Raw genomic sequence first — 16,850 nt, forward strand, 5'->3', positions numbered from 1 at the left:
TGATGCTAATATAAAACATTCTGTAGGGAGAGCATATCTTGATATAAAATTCACAGATATATTATTTTTTATATTTCATCCTGCTATACGTTAAAAATGGATGAAAATCCTATTTACTATTTCAGAAAACCTGCGATGAACAATATAATATTCACATTTATTCAATCCAGCAAGATATTTGCATTTATTTGCCACTTAGTGTTTAGACTGAAGCTACAATGCAAATGTAGCTAATGTAGCTGCTTGCTTAAACTATACCCACCGTAAACCCTCAGGAGTTGTTTTGTATTTTAAAGACTTGTCTATGTGGCAACTGATGACACTGTTATCAATTATATAACACTGACACAGTGCTGAAAAAAGCAGTCATCTGCCATCTTAAATCCAGAATCACTATCTTCCTTAGCACATTCTGTAATACTGAAATATCAGGTATGTGGTATAGTTTTCAAAGTTTTGAAGGCAAATTTGTATGTTAAATATGATTAGATGATAATATCATTCCATTTCATTTGTATTTTTTATTATAATTAACAATATTTTATTAAACATTATGCAAAAATATTATTAAGTCGAACAATGATTCTGAGGTGAGTGTGTGATTTTTAGCTATATTAAACTTGAATACAAACCTAGGTATACAGACTCATTCATATATTTTGTCATAACCCTTCTTGTGATATTGAAAATACGTATTTATAGTCAATTTAAACCATTTTCGAGAAAAAAATTAATGGATGTACTGATAAAGTATATATATATATATATATATATATATATATATATATATATACACTACCAGTCAAAAGTTTGGACACATCTTTTAATTCAGTGTTTTTTGTTTAGGGATTTATTGTCTACATTCTAGAACAATACTGGAGATTTCAAAATTATGAAATAACACACATGGACTTAAGTAATCCATATGTAATGACAAAAAACAGTCAGTTGTTATTTTAAGACACGAAGGTCAGGTGTTCTGGAACAGTTCTTGCAAGAACAGTATTGTCAAGTGCATTTGCAAAACCCATCAAGCACCATGATGAAACTGGCTCACATGAAGACCATCCCAGTAAAGCAAGACCAAAACTTACCTCTGCTGTAGAGGAGAAGTTCATTTAGAGTTACCAGCCTCAGAAATCACCAATTAACAGCACCTCAGATTAGAGCCGTTATGAAGGCTTTACTTCAACTGTTCAAAGGACATTATTGTGTATTTCGGCCGCCTTCAGCATTGTTTTACGATGTAGAAAGAAATAAACATCAGGAAAGACCATGGAATTAGAAGATGTGTCCAAACATTTGACTGGTAGTGTACATATATATAATTCTGAAAGCAAAAACAACAAAAATCACTTCTATAAAAGACTTCCAAATTCCAGATGTTTCTCATCATTCATTGTTGGTCATCTTTTGAATCATTTGTTTAAACATTTTACATAATTAAATAAATGTAGACATGTTTTTTAATGTAATGTGACAGGATGTTGTATTCAAAGTTGCCTTTTGGTATTTAGCACCAAAGAAAAAGGAACTGTTTAGTGCAAACAATAAGTTTACACTGAAGTTTCGTCACACATCGTTAGCAGATCTGTATCAAAAACTGTCAATATTAAAGTGGAGTTAATGTAAGCCATACACTGCATATTGCATATAATTCACATTAACATATAATTGATATTAAATTCCTGCATTACAGCTGATTAAACACCATCTCGAACATCACGCTACACTCACCTGAAGTTTATATTTCCTGATCAGCTCATTAGTACATCCCTCTTTATCTCATTACACCTAACATACTGCTGCCATATTCTCATGAAAGTGTATTCATCAGCTGATGTGCTGAATCAGAGGTTGAATCAGAACATAAATACTGGGAAACACTGATCTAATACACACTAATACACTCTAAAACACCTCAACACACACTGACACACTCAACAAAACCTGACTCAGTTCAAACTAGGGATATAGTGAGTATCTTCATGTCTGGTAACATGAGTAGGGTGATTGTCTAGCTCTCTGGTTCTGTACGTTTGTATTCTGTTTTAATTTTCCCTCTCTAACGAGCCGTTTACATCCTGATGAAGTGAGTGAGCTAACGCGTTGTAAAAACACAGTAATAAGCAATACATGAGAATTACAGGACCAGGACTAACATTAACATACCCTAACAAAGTTTAACCCAAACACACTGATCCGGCTCTTCAGCTCTTTATTAGAACTGTATTTAGATTACCTATTTATATCACGATAATTGCTCAAGGTACTATATAGTTATTGTACTACAAATAATTGTGAACATTTGTGTTTGAGACTTTGAGTAGAATAAATTTGTGGATTTTTTTGTTAAGTACTTTTCATAATCTATTACTGAGACACTGGGAAATGTACTATTATTATTATAATTGTTATAACTGCCACATGCCTATGCATTAACACATCGTTCATGAGGATAAATTAGGTGTGTTAGAGCAAGAAGACACTAGATCGTGCAGAAGGGCAACTAATGCAGTGGGACTGGGATCACTGACCTAACACCCTCCACCACTGACTCCCCCACTTTTAAAGATTTGCTTATTAACACACCCTTCATAACACTTTGAACTTACAATATAGATCCTCATGAATTGTACATAAATTGAGCAGATCCTTTGAATCAGGTGTGTAAGAAGAAGAAAAGACGACCGTATAGGACACTGTGGCACATCTCACTATTCTAATTACTTTTCTAGTTAAGTGAAACAATCATGACGCACTCATTTTGGATCACAGAGACCCCTCATTCTAACATAAGAAAATCAACAATCCACAAAGAATGATAGGCAAAGGAGATAGATGTACTAAGAAACAATTTATTCTCATGCAGTGCCTGAATACTGCAACAGTTTAAGAAAAATACAGATGTGCACATTTAACACACAAAAAACACACACACACACGCATGAGCGTGACACAAGGAAGACTACGGGGTTTAAAATCAAATGCCTGAGTTCTCATTACCTGGATGACGTAAGCACACACACGCGGCTTATTGTTCCAGTCTGAACATACAATACGGTGGACTTTAGGGAGACACAGACAAGACATTTTTGTCCCTGCAAACACTGAAACAGGAAGTAATGACCTTTGTAAGGAATCCAGTCACTTCCTTATTCCACTGAAACAGGAAAAGGGCATTTTGTTAATGCTGTGGCTTATTCTCATAAAATAAAGAGAGCAAAAATACACACCTCTGTTCCAATCCTGTTTTTAATGCGCCCATAACATCTTCCCTGTCCCTGGCTGCTGAGTGATGCTTTTTAGATGACCTTTAAAATGAGGGATTGAATCAAAAACAATGCAGACTTCAGGGTGACAATTTACCCAGAGGGCATTACTGCACTCTTTGACACAATTTCTTTCTTTTTTTTTGCCTTTTTTTTTTGCTTTTTTTTCTCCAAAATGGTGGATAAACTGTTGGTAAGTGTAAACTATAAAACTGTAAACTCTAACATTTGATTGTCTGTGTTTAGATTTTTACCCCTCTAATTCATTTATCTATACATGACATCTAAGGGAATACCATTACTTTACTCTGCTAGCCAGTTAGCTGTCAGCATGTTAGCTGGTCACTTGACACCTTTAACTATAACTTAGCATGATTTAGACAAGAAAATAAATAAATCATAGAAACTGTAAAGAAAATGATTAAATTATAGTCTTATCAGGTAGTTATCTAGTCAAGAAAATTGTGCACAGTATGAGACAGAGACTGTACATTTCCAAGAAAACCAGGCTACTCTTTCTCCATCTCTCACTGGTTAGCAAACCAGCTAGTTAGCACACTTACAACTTAGCAAACTATTCTGACTCTGCATAGAGTGTAACACTCTATTGTAAATCTCCAAGAAAATCACAGCTACACTGTCCTCGCTGCTGAAGGAAAGCGCGACCTTCACACTTCTGCCACCCGCACGGTGCAAATGCACACTCATTATGTGATGTTTACGAGGGCGTTAAAAGCAGTATTGGAAGGCAGATTTCAGGCTTTTACAGTCTCCTGCATGGTTATGTCTTTACTTAACTTTATTTCATACATACCTTTAGTTTTTCAGTCTGTAAATTTAAGCCGATATATAATACATGCTTGATAATCACACAATCAGTGCTGTTATGGTGTACAAAGTGTCAAGAAGATTAAAAAAAAAACATTAAATAAGTTACTTATATAAAAGAGCAAATGAACTTTTGGCATATTTCCATTCTCCTCAGTTGGTAAGATATGACTAAACACTGATCTGAACAAGTTTAAAAATGTCTAGCAGTAGCATGTCAAAGTGATTATAAGATTATAACACAAGTCCAGGTGCTTTAACTTACAGCTACTAGACATTTTATAATAACTGAAAACATTCATAAACAGATGTAGAAATTAGAAATAACTATAATGAGCTCAGTGTAACATCTCTTGGATTAATCTTTGTTTGGCCTCTCAGTGAACTGCTCTTCAGGTACGGAAAATCTCCAGTGGCCACCAGGAGTTGCTTCAATACTTCAGGGTATAAATCCATTCGGACGGCAGAAATCAGGATGGAGAGAAAGATGCAGCATATTTTCCCTTTCTCTTCAATTTTAGTGTCACATCAGACTCCTAGTTGCTGCAGTAGAACACAATGCAAACTGTCAGTAAGTTGCATCTTCATTTCTTTTTGCCGCTCTTTTTCTCCATTTTCTCGCCTTTGTCCGAGCGTTCAGAGCCTCGATCGGCCCTGTCTGATTTCTCGGCTCTGCTGCCTTCCCTCCGTGTGCCCTCGTCTGTAGATGAGGTAGTTGGATGAGACTGTCCCCATTTAGCAATTTCCTCGTGTTCATTAATACTCATGGTGATACTCGAGATCCAGTTTTTCAGATCATCCTAAACAAAAAATCATTTGAAAAGAAATCAGAACCTTCATTTAACAATCATGCATAGCAGCTTAGAGCTGAATCATTCTTTTGAAAGGACACTAACAAGATACAGGATATGGTTAGATTGTTTCATTGCTGCATATCCTACCACACTAACTAGCTATTTAGATATTTACACCAGTCAGCCATAACATTAAAGCCTCCTGCCTAATGTTGTGTCCTCCTTGTGCCACAAAAGCACCTCTGACCCATTAAGGCACAAGACCTCTGAAGTTGTGCTGTGATATCTGACACCACAACTTCTGGTATGGTATCAATTCCTGAAAGCTGTATGGTGGGACCTCCATTGATTGAACTTGTTTGTCCATCACATCCTACAGATACTAGATTGGATTGAGATCTGGAGAATATAGAGGAACACCAGGAACTTTTTGTCATGTTCCTTAAACCATTCCTGAACAATCTTTGCATTTTGGCGGGGCCTACTAGGGAATGTCGTTGCCATAATGGCGTATACTTGGTCTCCAACAATGTTTAGATAGGAGGTACGTATCAAAGTAACATCCATATTAATGCCAGGACCCAAGGTTTTTCAGCAGAACATTGCTCAGAACATTGCACTGCCTTTGTTGGCTTGCCTTCTTCCTATACTGCATCCTGGTGCATCACCAGGTAAGCAATGCACACACACACCCAGCTTTCCACATGATACAAAAGAAAATGTGATTCATCAGACCAGCCTTTTGTGCTACAGTAGCTCTTCTGTGGCATCAGAGCAGGTGGGCTATAGTTCGCTCCCCATACTTATCAATGTGCCATGGGAGCCATGACCCTGTCACTGGTTCTCCAGTCATCCTTTCTTGGACCACTTCTAGTAGGTACTAACCACTGCATACTGGGAACGTTCCACAAGACCTGCAGTTTTGGAGATGCTCTGATCCAGTCGTCTAGCCATCACAATTTGCCCCTTGTCAAAGTCACTCAAATCCTTACACTTGCCCAATTCTCCTGCTCCCAACATATCAACTTCAAAACTGACTTTTCACTCACTGCCTAATGTATCCCATGTAATAAGAACTTTATCTAATGATAAAGGGGTCTACACGCCCCTGTTAAGATTGCAAGATCATTCCAGATCTTTTTCCACCTTTAATATGATGTAGCAACTAACAAACTGCAAATGTGTGAAAAACACAGAAACATATTAAGGAAGAAAAGTCCATAACTATTACTTTGTTAATGTGACTTTTGTCACAAAAAAAGCCACTCCGTGACATTAAATCTTCTGCTTTGTCACACTACATTACGTTTGGATTATGTGTCATATCTTACAAAATAGTATTCTATACCGAGTGGGCAATATCCATACCATATGAAAAAAAACAGTCATACAACCCACTACTACCTCCCTTAACATCCTTTTAGCTAATGTACCATTGATGGTATGGCATTCTAAGCTTAGACAGTGTTTTCTAACTAGCTCAATTCACAAGCCATTAAATGATCCATTAAGTAAAATAATAATTGTCATTGAGGTATCTGGACCTGATAACCCACACATTTATCATATTCCCATACAATATTCCCATATAGCAGTCTGTTTCCCACTTTCCTTGCTTGTTCATAGCTTCTTGTTACTGTTAACCTCTACTTTGCTTTACACTGTGCTTCTGATACAGTATGCAGATATGTTTAATTTGATAAAGTGTGAAACGGGGACAATTTGTTATTTTTTACAAAGAGCAAAATGCCTTCAGGGCATTATATTTTAGACAGAATAATAATAAAAATTGCAATCCACTTGATGCTTTCCTACTCAACCAACATAGTAAAGAATAAAGTGAGCTTTTTGGATATTCATACAGTCTTACCTCATCTTTAGCATGGAACAGGAACTCGCTCCCATCTTTAGTTCTGGGATTAAAAAAAGAGAAATGTCCTTTATTAGTGGCAAATAGGTATTTTTTATTTCTTGATTTTTTTTTTTCTTTTTTAAATTTTTCATATTTATTTACTTTTTATTAATTTTTTTTTTTACTTTTACATTACATTATATTTTTAGTTACTATTAGATATTTATGTACATTTTGTTTTTTTTTATTTTAAAAATATATATTTTTCCTTTTTTTAATTTTTATTTATTTTATATATTATTTTATTTACTTTTTATAGATATTTTCTGGACAATTTTCATTTTAAATGTAAAAATAAAATTTTATATTTTACTTATAAAACATTTTTTTCATAGAAATCTGTTTTAATTTTTATTTTTTATTTTTTTAGATCTTTATGTTATATGTACTTTATGTTATATGTAATTAGAGTTGTATTAGATAATGATACACTTTGTATGAATTATATATGTATATAAATTTCTTTGGATATATAACAGACTATATTTCATTTTTTAGTTTATTACATGTTGATATTATAAGGATGTGTTTTGTTTTCCATTTCCTATTATTTAGCCGCACTATAAATTGTTTACTTAAGTGTGAAGACGTTTTTCTTCTTCTTGTAGCCAAGGTTGATGTCGCAGGAGCAGTTGCTCATACTGAGACGTGGCTCGTTGTTGTATGTAGATGCTGTGTTCTTCGAGTCCTTGAAGAAACCAAGTTCACCTTTATTCAGTACGCAGTACAGATTCACCCATGATCTGCTGCAAAACGTAACAAAAAAAAAAAGAAACAGACAAGCTGGTGTCAGCATCAAAACCTCTGTCTATCTATTACTCACCTGATGAAACACCGAAGGATAAATCCTTAACAGAGCGATCAGACTGCTGTGAAGAAAATCTCCACTTCACAGTGCTGTACTTCTGTCACTTACCTTTGTGGAGAGGCAGGGGATCAGCCAGAGGCATAGAATAAGCATGGAAAAAGAGAAGAATTTTGATTAATGCCAGTTATTAACAGTAGTAAATAGTCAATAATGCTAATGCTAGTGTGAAACTGGCTGCAGTGAGAAAGCAGTTTTCTATGGACTTTTCCATCCAAGTGTTTTTGTACTGATTACACATTGACTGGAAACCACACAAATAAACAGTTTCCATATGTAAACGTTGTGGCATGCAGAAGGCTTGGAACTATCACCCTCCAAACTACCAACATTGTTTATCCAACGATAGCAGTGTTTTTCATTGTTCACAATCTTGAGTGTTCATTGTGGGTTTATTTTATTGATGTTTCATTGGGTTTGCAGTTTCTCCCTATATTTGCCATTGACAGTGTGTGCAAACCTGAGAGCTGAGAGCAGTGTACCTATAAAGGCTAAGATTGATTGATAAGATCCCAACATTGTGTACAGAATGTAAAACAATAAAAATTGAAGAATGAATTATATCATATAACAACAGTAATAGGATTGATTGAAGTCTAAATACCAGAGCCACCACACAGCTTATTTAAATACAGACACTGACAAATAACCACATAGGCATTCTTACAATACATTCTGTATTTGACTGGTAATTTATGAGAATTTAATGCGAGCCCAGTGGCTTTTTCTGAAAATCAGTAAAACATCTGGATGGAAAAAAAACTATAAGCAGCACTCACTAAGCATGTGTATCATTTTATGTGTACAGGCATAAAAGTAAAAGGCAGCCGTCTTGAACTTGTATATAAGGCTAGTTCATGAAATGAGCCCACATGCTGCTTGGCCTCAGGGTAGGGGGAGCTGTTGAAAGGGAGGGATCTGCCAGTGTTCACTCTGTACCATACCTTATAAGCCGTGGATTAAAAAAGCTGTTGGTCTTCTGCCAAAGGATGCTAGCAGCTAGCATCAAGATGTCATGCAAGATGCAAGCTGTGCTAACCGTTAGTGGGGGGAAATATAGTTACAGAAACTCTAATTTGTGCAAGCAAGAAAATAATAATAATCATAACACTTTGCTTTTGTTAAGTAAGATATTTTTCTTCTACATCAAGCTAGAGTGAAATTTCAAAACTAAACTAAAAACTTAAGTAATTTTTTTACTTTATTTTTTGTTGATTGCAGTCATTTAAGAACAAAATGACAAACTACCAAGCACTGGTGCAATAGTGGATGCTATCTTGGTGTTAGCATACAGTGTAATCATGCTAAGGCTTGACTAGCATAACTGGAGCAAGGTGAATAACATGCTACGTTATGTTCATGCCCACAGGACCCCACCTGTTAGAGCTTTTCTTCTGGCTCTCGATGTCTAACTTGCGGAAGAGGAAGCCCTCACGCTGAGCATGATGGGAAGGTGGCTGGGGGACAGATGAGCTGCTTTGAGCAGGAGCGGATCTTGAACGTCGCGTTTCTCCCTGTGCTCCGTCTTTGGGACGAGGCCGTCTCCGTGGTTTTGGTCGATCTCGAGCTCGGGGTCGATCCGGCCTGGACGATTTCTCTGGGAATCCGTTTGGAAGGCGAGGAATTTCTCCTCGAGCCTAAGATTTGAATTACATTTGAATGAATATTGTTATATTCATTATAATACTATAATGTATTATTAGCCAATATTTGCAAATGACATAAAATCGTGGATCATTTAGTTAAGAATTATTAGTATTTTGATTTTTATACTAACCACACTGATCAAGATTTCATTTTATAATGAGACAATGCTCATTTATTATAATTTCATCATGATAAAATCAATTATTAAAAAAAGTAAATACACAAGTTTAATACAGACCATTCAAATATTTCTATAAAATACCATGTACTATATCTCTATAATTATTATTATAGCATATAGTAGTTACATTGCTGTAGTCTGTAGATTATATAAAGTAGGAAAATGCAAAGACACGGGGACTCGTGGGATCTCTGTGACTGTGGCATGGTTGTTGATGGCAGATGGGCTGGTTTGAGTATTTCAGAAACTAGTGATCTCTTGAGATTTTCATATAGAACCATCTCTAGAGGAGAGTAACCAGACTGGTCTGAGCTGTCAGGAAGTCTCAGCATCTCAGAACACACATCAAATCTTGAAGTGGATGAGTTACATTAGCAGAAGACTAAATCAGGTTCCAGTCTGTCAGCACAGAATAAGAATCTGAGACTGTAATCGGCACGGACTTACCCAAGCTAGTCAGCTGTAGACTGGAATAGGACCGGATGATTACCTTTCTAATCTTGTGCATGCTGAGATGCTTTTCTGTACGTGGTTGTAAAGAGTGATTAGATGAGTTATATCCTTCTTGCAGCTCAAACCAATCTGGTCATTTGATCTCTCTAATAAAGGCCTTTCTCACTACTTTTATAACTCTTTTTTTTCTTTTATGTTTTCCTGTTATCATTGTGTTTAAACTCTAGAGACTGTTGTGTGTGAAACTCCAATAGCCGTTTCTGAAATACTCAGATAATGGCATGGATTTGGTACCAACAACCATGCCATAGTTAAAATCACAGAGATCACACGTTTTCCTCATTCTATTGTATGAGACATTACATGCCACATAATCGAATCTTGATAGATAGATAGATAGATAGATAGATAGATAGATAGATAGATAGATAGATAGATAGATAGATAGATAGATAGATAGATAGATAGATAGATAGATAGATAGATAGATAATAATTATCATAACCTAACAAACCCACATTAACAAATGTTAAACATAATGAAAAGTTGTATATTCACCTGTGCAGCTTCTCTTTCTTGAAGCTGTTCCACAATGTCAGCTAAGGTAGACCGTTTCTCTCTGAAATGAATTAAGAAATTAATAAATTCATTAACTAATTAACCTAAGTTTAACAACATAAAGAGTTTTTGTACCATTAAGAATATGCTCCATAAAACAGCACAATGTTATAACTGCATACCTTTTGATAAAGACGGCTTAGAAACACCAACTTGCACTTAAATTAGTAAGCAAACTGGTTACTTGTGTTTATCCATACAGGAATAAAAGAGCTATCACAGTTTAAAACGTGCACTTTTGTAAGCAGAGAAGTGACAAATTTAGTGTGAGAGAACAAATGTTGTGTGCAGAGTGAGATAAAAGTAATGCATGATGATGCCGCTGAAATCAGATACTGCCAGGGTTCAATTACAATTAAAATGCTGACCAAATAACATGAGCAACTGTGGTGATATGGAAATGTAATACTCCACAGTCTCACCCTCCTCCTGATCGTCTATCTGATGGTTCTCTGGCTGTCTCATGTTCGCTGCTTTCTTGTCTCTCAAGCCGATGCCGGTCTCTTCTCCGAGTTTCATACACTTCCTGTTCACTGGATGTCTGTCTCTCTAGCCTCCTCTCTCTCTCCGCCCTTTCCCTCCATACTTCTTGTGGAAGCTCATCTCTCCTGGCCTGAATCAGCTGTTCGTTAGAAAGCTGACGTTCTATGCGCAAGTCCTTCACATGAGGACGTTGCTGCTCCACCTGCAATTCCGAGCGACTGCCTCCACTGCATCCAGGCTCCTGAAGCACTACTTCTGCCATTACATTCACATCTATTTGAGGGCGCACTGTCTCGCGAATTGGTTTTGTCGGAGTACTTTTAAGTTCTGTGGGCATTCCAAGACCTGCAGCGACCCCCAGGACACTTGTAGTTCTTGCCTCCTGGATTCGGGACGTGGCTGGTGCACTTACAATTGGTGTGTAGTTTGCTACTGTGGGGCCAATTCTCCGAGGTCCGGGTGGTGGAGATGGCTGAGCCATGTTTCGTTCACTCCAGTAGTCCCCCTGTTCGTAAATGGTCTGTTTGTGAAGTGATGAAGGGCTGCTACGTGCTGGAGATGAATCTTGGGGGTCCAGAAATACCTTGCGACCGAGCAAAGGGGTTGGAGGCAGCTTGCTTTGCTCTGCTTTCATCTTCTCCACCTGCATGAGAGAGATGAGATCTTGTTATTTGCTTTACATCCATGGTCACTGAATAAGCTTATACTTGGATATACTTTTTGGTCCCTCAAAAAAGGACCCTTGAAGTGCCCATCCAAGTCATTGTACTAAGTAAGCAACCTAGATTATGTTGGTATCTATTTTGGGAGGTGGGGGGAGATGCCCTTATCCAGAACGACTTACAATTTTTCTAATTTTTTATACAACTGAGCAATTGAGCATTAAGGGTCTTGCTCAGGGGTTCCTGGGATTCAGATAACTACCAAACAGTAGCCTAACACCTTAACCACCAAGCTATAACATCCCCACTGGGAGGAACATGTGTAACATGTGCAGACAGTGATCCAAGCTCAAGATCAAACCAAGGACTATGATGTACACATTGTTATTTTGCTGTAACTGTTTAGTCTCACCGTAGTAAGCCTGCGTAATGAGCTGAATCTCTCTTCCCAGGCTGTGGCTGCTTTCCTGAAGGCCTCGTGTCGGTGAATGAGTTGCTCTACTTCATCTACGCTGCCACCGAGTTCCTGACTGACCAGGAATGCCTCCTGAGATGAGAGCCAGGACTCAGCCACTGCCGCTTCCTGAGCAAACTGATGAACCTCCAACACTGAGTCAGAGCGAGAAACAGAGAGACAGAAACAGAGTGGTACAGAGACAGAGAGAGGTTGGGAAAGTTGGGTGGAAAGAAACAAGTAAATAAAGTAAAATCAAAATGAATGATAAAGCAATTAAGAACAAGAAAGAAAAAAGATACAATAAGGAAACAAAGGAAGAAAAAGCAAAAACATTCATTATATAAGGTTAATGATACTAACAGTCAGATGTTCATCCATTCTTCTTATACATTTTATTTATATATGCTGTATTATACTAGGATTTACTGTTATTTCTACTCAATGTTATAATGACTCACTGTGCTGTAGTTCCTGCCAGTGTTTATCCCATTTCTCTGTCAGCTCTCTCTGTTTGGACAGAACTTTCTCCAGTTTCTCTTTAATCTAAAACACAGACTGACATGTCATTAGGCTGAAAAAAGTACCCAACATTAAGGATCTACATTAAGGATCAGCAAAATAATTGGAATAAGAAATTGTTCAGTGCAGAAATGACTGGATCTAAAGGATTGTTTGGAATCAAACTTGCTGATAGAGTATTTTTTTGTGCATATGTTAAGGCATGGTTAGTGTGATAAAATAATGATTTTTAATGATAAAATGAAAACAAAACAGTGGCATGTGCAAAGGTTTGAACACCCTTCCAGTCTAAGAATTTAATTTACTTGTTCAGCTTTAATTCACCTGTTAAGACTTATACCTCATATCAGGAACTGTCTTTAGAAACTGTTGAAAATGTTTTAATCATCATGCTTTACCTCCTCCGATGCTGGGTTTCTTGCAGCCAGCAGTGTCTTTCCCATCTCAATACATTGCACCATGCTCTTATTTCGTGCTTCAACTTCACTCTTCAGGCTCTGATGGTAGTTCATGAGCACCTCGACAGAGGAGACATCCCTGAAAACAACAGCAGGTAATTACAGCTCTGAGAACCGAGACAGAACAAGACATACACCTACAGGGCATTTTGGGAATTTTGATATGCTGAAATCATAAAATTCAGACAAAAAAACTATGTTTTTTATTCTAATATTTTTTGCAAATGTTTATTGATTACATTAAGCCTGTATATGTAAACTGTATCAGCAAGATTATTCTAAGCAGGACATTAAATGTGTACATTAATTTTTTTCATCAAACCATTCCTGTAGATTGCAGTAAAAAGGAAGAAGCCAACAAAATGTGATTTACTGTATGTATTAAACGATGTTTACTTTTAGGCAGACAAAACATATTCATGCTGATTATTTTATCATATGTATGTATGTATGCATATATGTATGTCTGTATGTATGTATGTATTCCCATGCTGCACCTGGGTTTCTCCCCTGTCCCTATCTGACAGATGATGCTGTCCATCCATATCAACTGATCACGCACTACACTGAAAAATCGCAGTTTATCAGATGCAGTGGTAATCTGCACACGGCATTCCTCGCAGGACATGATCAGCTCCTTCCATGCTTGCATCACTTCATATTCCTGCATGGCAATAGCTTCTGCCTTCTCTCCTGCGTAAACGGTACGGAGCTGAGCGGCATTTTCCTGTAACTGTCTCACCTAAGAAAAACACAGAAATGCATTTGTTAGAAAGTATAGATCCACATGCACATACAGTGGGGCAGCATTCTATATTTTGACCTCACTCTCTTAAATTAATAAAGTAAAAACAATTCTTGGACTCACCTGTGTAACCAATAGCTGGATGTCCTGTTCAAATGTGTTCATGAGTCTCTGAAGTGAGCTAGTGTTTGTTGTACCATCCTGGCAATCCCTAACTTCCGGTAATCTCCGGTGTTTATCAGCTATTTGTGTTATTACCTGTAACACACACAAAATATATACACAAATTCTGTTTCCGTTGTTTATCTATAACTAGCATTAACTATTATAATTATAATTATAATTATATTATAATAAGCATTATATAATTATATAATTAATTAGCATAGCGTAAACCATATACATTTTATTTTAACATACAGTAAGCTTACTAGAAATGCAGTAGGTAGCTAAAGTAATAACATATTCAGAATACCAGCTGTGTTAGGTTAGACAGGTTTTTGAGAATAGCTTTGGACAATTTCTGAACACTTAAGTAACACATGCCGTCTCACCTCTCTGCAGTCGGAAAAGAATTTATGAAGCTGGTGTGACGCAGCTAGCATTTGTGCTCTGGTTTCCATCAGCTCCATCAGTTCAGCCCATGATTCATTCACTCCGTCTTTCCACTCAGCAATGATGGCAGCATCTGCATGGCCATAATCAATCAACTCATCCACCATCTGATTAACAGCCGTCACTCGCTCCTGACCCACACTTCCTGTCTCTGAGGCAAACTCAGTGAAATTTTCCTGAAGGACCTGAACAAAAGCATGAAAGGGTTGTCACAGTAAAGATATTATAATGAAGGCAATTCATCTCTGTTATGGGGCTTAGGTTATTATTTGCATTTTGCATCTTGCATTTTTACTTCATCAGTCCATGTTTCCAAAATGCCTGTGGCTTATCAATATGCTATTTTGCATATTTGTGATTGATTGATTGTAGTGATGAGGTTAAAAGGATTCCTTCTTATGACCCTTATGCAGTTTGTCTGATGCTGCAGAGAAGAACAGTGCACCACTACCACTGAGTCAATTCCTGTAGGTCTTTAATGTCAATTTTTTTTTTGTTTTGCCTTTCTATCAAACGTTTTCTTGGTAGTCCAGATCTTGCTTTGGCTTTCAAAGTTCCTCTTAACTGCCATTTCTTATTAGCATTTTGGACATAGGGGAAATTGTGAGCTGGAAGTGCTTTGATGCATTTTAATAGTCAACCTCTGTGCTGTAGGCATCAATCTGCTTTATTTTAAGTTCCTCAGTCAAATGCTAGGAACATTAACATTTAGCCCATGGTTTTAAAAGTTAGCAGAAGATTTGGAAAGTCAGAAAACGTGGTGCTTGAACTGTCAATTCTTGACCTACCTAACAAGCCCTAATGAGTGAATTAAGGAGTAGGTTCTAATACTGTACAACTAGAGCAAAGTCCAGACATTTTTCCATTATTTAATTTTACAAAATAAAAGTAAAATGTTCATTAAAAGTGAAGAAAAATGTTAATAAATAAATGTTTATTTCTGGAAACGGTGTGTTAATTGTGTGCACTGTGATACCAGACAGACTAAAGTGTGTAAAAGCATTTTTTAATCGTTCCTCTAAGCTCTGTGTCTCATCTTCTCTACTGCTTTCAGCCAATAAGTTGCCATTTTTTTGGATTAGTGACCAAAGATAGAATCTTTTCGAGACTCGATTTGCATGAACATAATTTTGCTGTTGCTTTCTCACCGTGACATGTTCATAGTCCTGCCCAAGCTCGGTGGAGCTGGCTGAGATCTCGCGCTCAGCAATCCACTGCTCCAGTTCTTCCACCTCTCTGTGGAGTTGAAAGAGCCAGTACTGCTGCTCCAACCGGCACTTCCGCTCATCTACCAAGTCCTTCAAAGACACATAGAGCCGGTCGATTTGAGACTGGCGTTTACTGATCTGTTCACTGCGGATACAACACATACGCACAAATGCAACAATTAATAGGAAATCTCTTCTGAAGAGCTGTCAGTTTGCTTATTTCCCCCCTCTATCATCTCATGTCTTTAGGTGTTCCATTTAAGGATTTATTTTGTTCAAATTCAACAAAAATAGGTGGATTAAAAAACAATGCATGACCTAAATAAACACATACCTGTCAGGATGGCCAAGCTCCAGTAGTTGTCTGCACTGTTGTGATAAAAGGCCAATAGTTTCAGCATAATCTTCGATCGTCTGCTCCAAAGATAACTGTTTTTTCAACAGCTGCAGAGTACTCAGTTCATCCTGACAGAGGAGAAAGCTGTTACACACAGTATGTGGGACATGGGGTCACCTCTGTGGCTAAGATTGCTTAATAATAAGAGACGTAATATTATCATGTTATGTTCAGATATTCAACAGCAACAGCATTAAAAAATCTCTAGATATTTACATCACCTTAGTGCACTCTCATGTCTACACTCTTTTATTAGTTCTTATTCTATTTTGAAAAGCTTTTGAAAAGAAGCTGCTTTTAATAGTGATTATACTTTTTTAGTTTTACGTTCAGTTCACTCTTTATTCAGTGTCCTTTATATCCAAACAATCACGTGAAAATCTCATTTATATATTGCTTCCAGATTTTGTTACTGACATAAATTACACAACCATTTTTTTATTATTAACCGAGAACGTGCACACAATTCATTTGAGAAATTCCACTTCAAGTGCATATTGGGACACAATATTAGAACTAAAAGTATATACACAACAATCAGGCATAACATAATGACAGGTGAAGTGAATAACACTTCTTATCTCCTCATCATGGCACCTGTTAGTGGGTGGGATATATTAGGCAGCAAGTGAACATTTTGTCCTCAAAGTTGATGTGTTAGAAGCAGGAAAAATGGGCAAGTGGAAGGATTTGAGTGAGTTTGACAAGGGCCAGATTGTGATGGCTAGATGACTGG

General features: G+C 36.9%; 1 protein-coding gene across 5 annotated transcripts in view; it reads right to left on the bottom strand.

The window, feature by feature from the left end:
• Positions 1–4,670: 4,670 nt before the first annotated feature.
• Positions 4,671–16,850, bottom strand: part of LOC131352314 (spectrin beta chain, non-erythrocytic 4-like) — a 62,753-nt gene continuing 50,573 nt past the window's right edge. For 2 of the 5 annotated variants that reach the window (XM_058388314.1, XM_058388317.1), the window contains 14 exons: positions 16,052–16,182; positions 15,658–15,862; positions 14,449–14,694; positions 14,018–14,152; positions 13,647–13,891; positions 13,090–13,228; positions 12,631–12,715; positions 12,128–12,324; positions 10,993–11,696; positions 10,511–10,571; positions 9,049–9,308; positions 7,382–7,552; positions 6,765–6,807; positions 4,671–4,900 (listed from right to left, as the gene is read on the bottom strand). In XM_058388314.1, the coding sequence (XP_058244297.1) occupies positions 4,685–4,900; positions 6,765–6,807; positions 7,382–7,552; positions 9,049–9,308; positions 10,511–10,571; positions 10,993–11,696; positions 12,128–12,324; positions 12,631–12,715; positions 13,090–13,228; positions 13,647–13,891; positions 14,018–14,152; positions 14,449–14,694; positions 15,658–15,862; positions 16,052–16,182 (2,838 nt within the window). In that variant the 3' untranslated portion in view covers positions 4,671–4,684. Of the gene's footprint in view, positions 4,901–6,764; positions 6,808–7,381; positions 9,309–10,510; positions 10,572–10,992; positions 11,697–12,127; positions 12,325–12,630; positions 12,716–13,089; positions 13,229–13,646; positions 13,892–14,017; positions 14,153–14,448; positions 14,695–15,657; positions 15,863–16,051; positions 16,183–16,850 lie in introns of those variants that run through there. The other 3 variants (XM_058388315.1, XM_058388316.1, XR_009204493.1) reach the window with 3 other exon arrangements.

This window comes from Hemibagrus wyckioides, linkage group LG04, assembly GCF_019097595.1.
Source record: "Hemibagrus wyckioides isolate EC202008001 linkage group LG04, SWU_Hwy_1.0, whole genome shotgun sequence".
NCBI classification, from domain to species: domain Eukaryota; kingdom Metazoa; phylum Chordata; class Actinopteri; order Siluriformes; family Bagridae; genus Hemibagrus; species Hemibagrus wyckioides.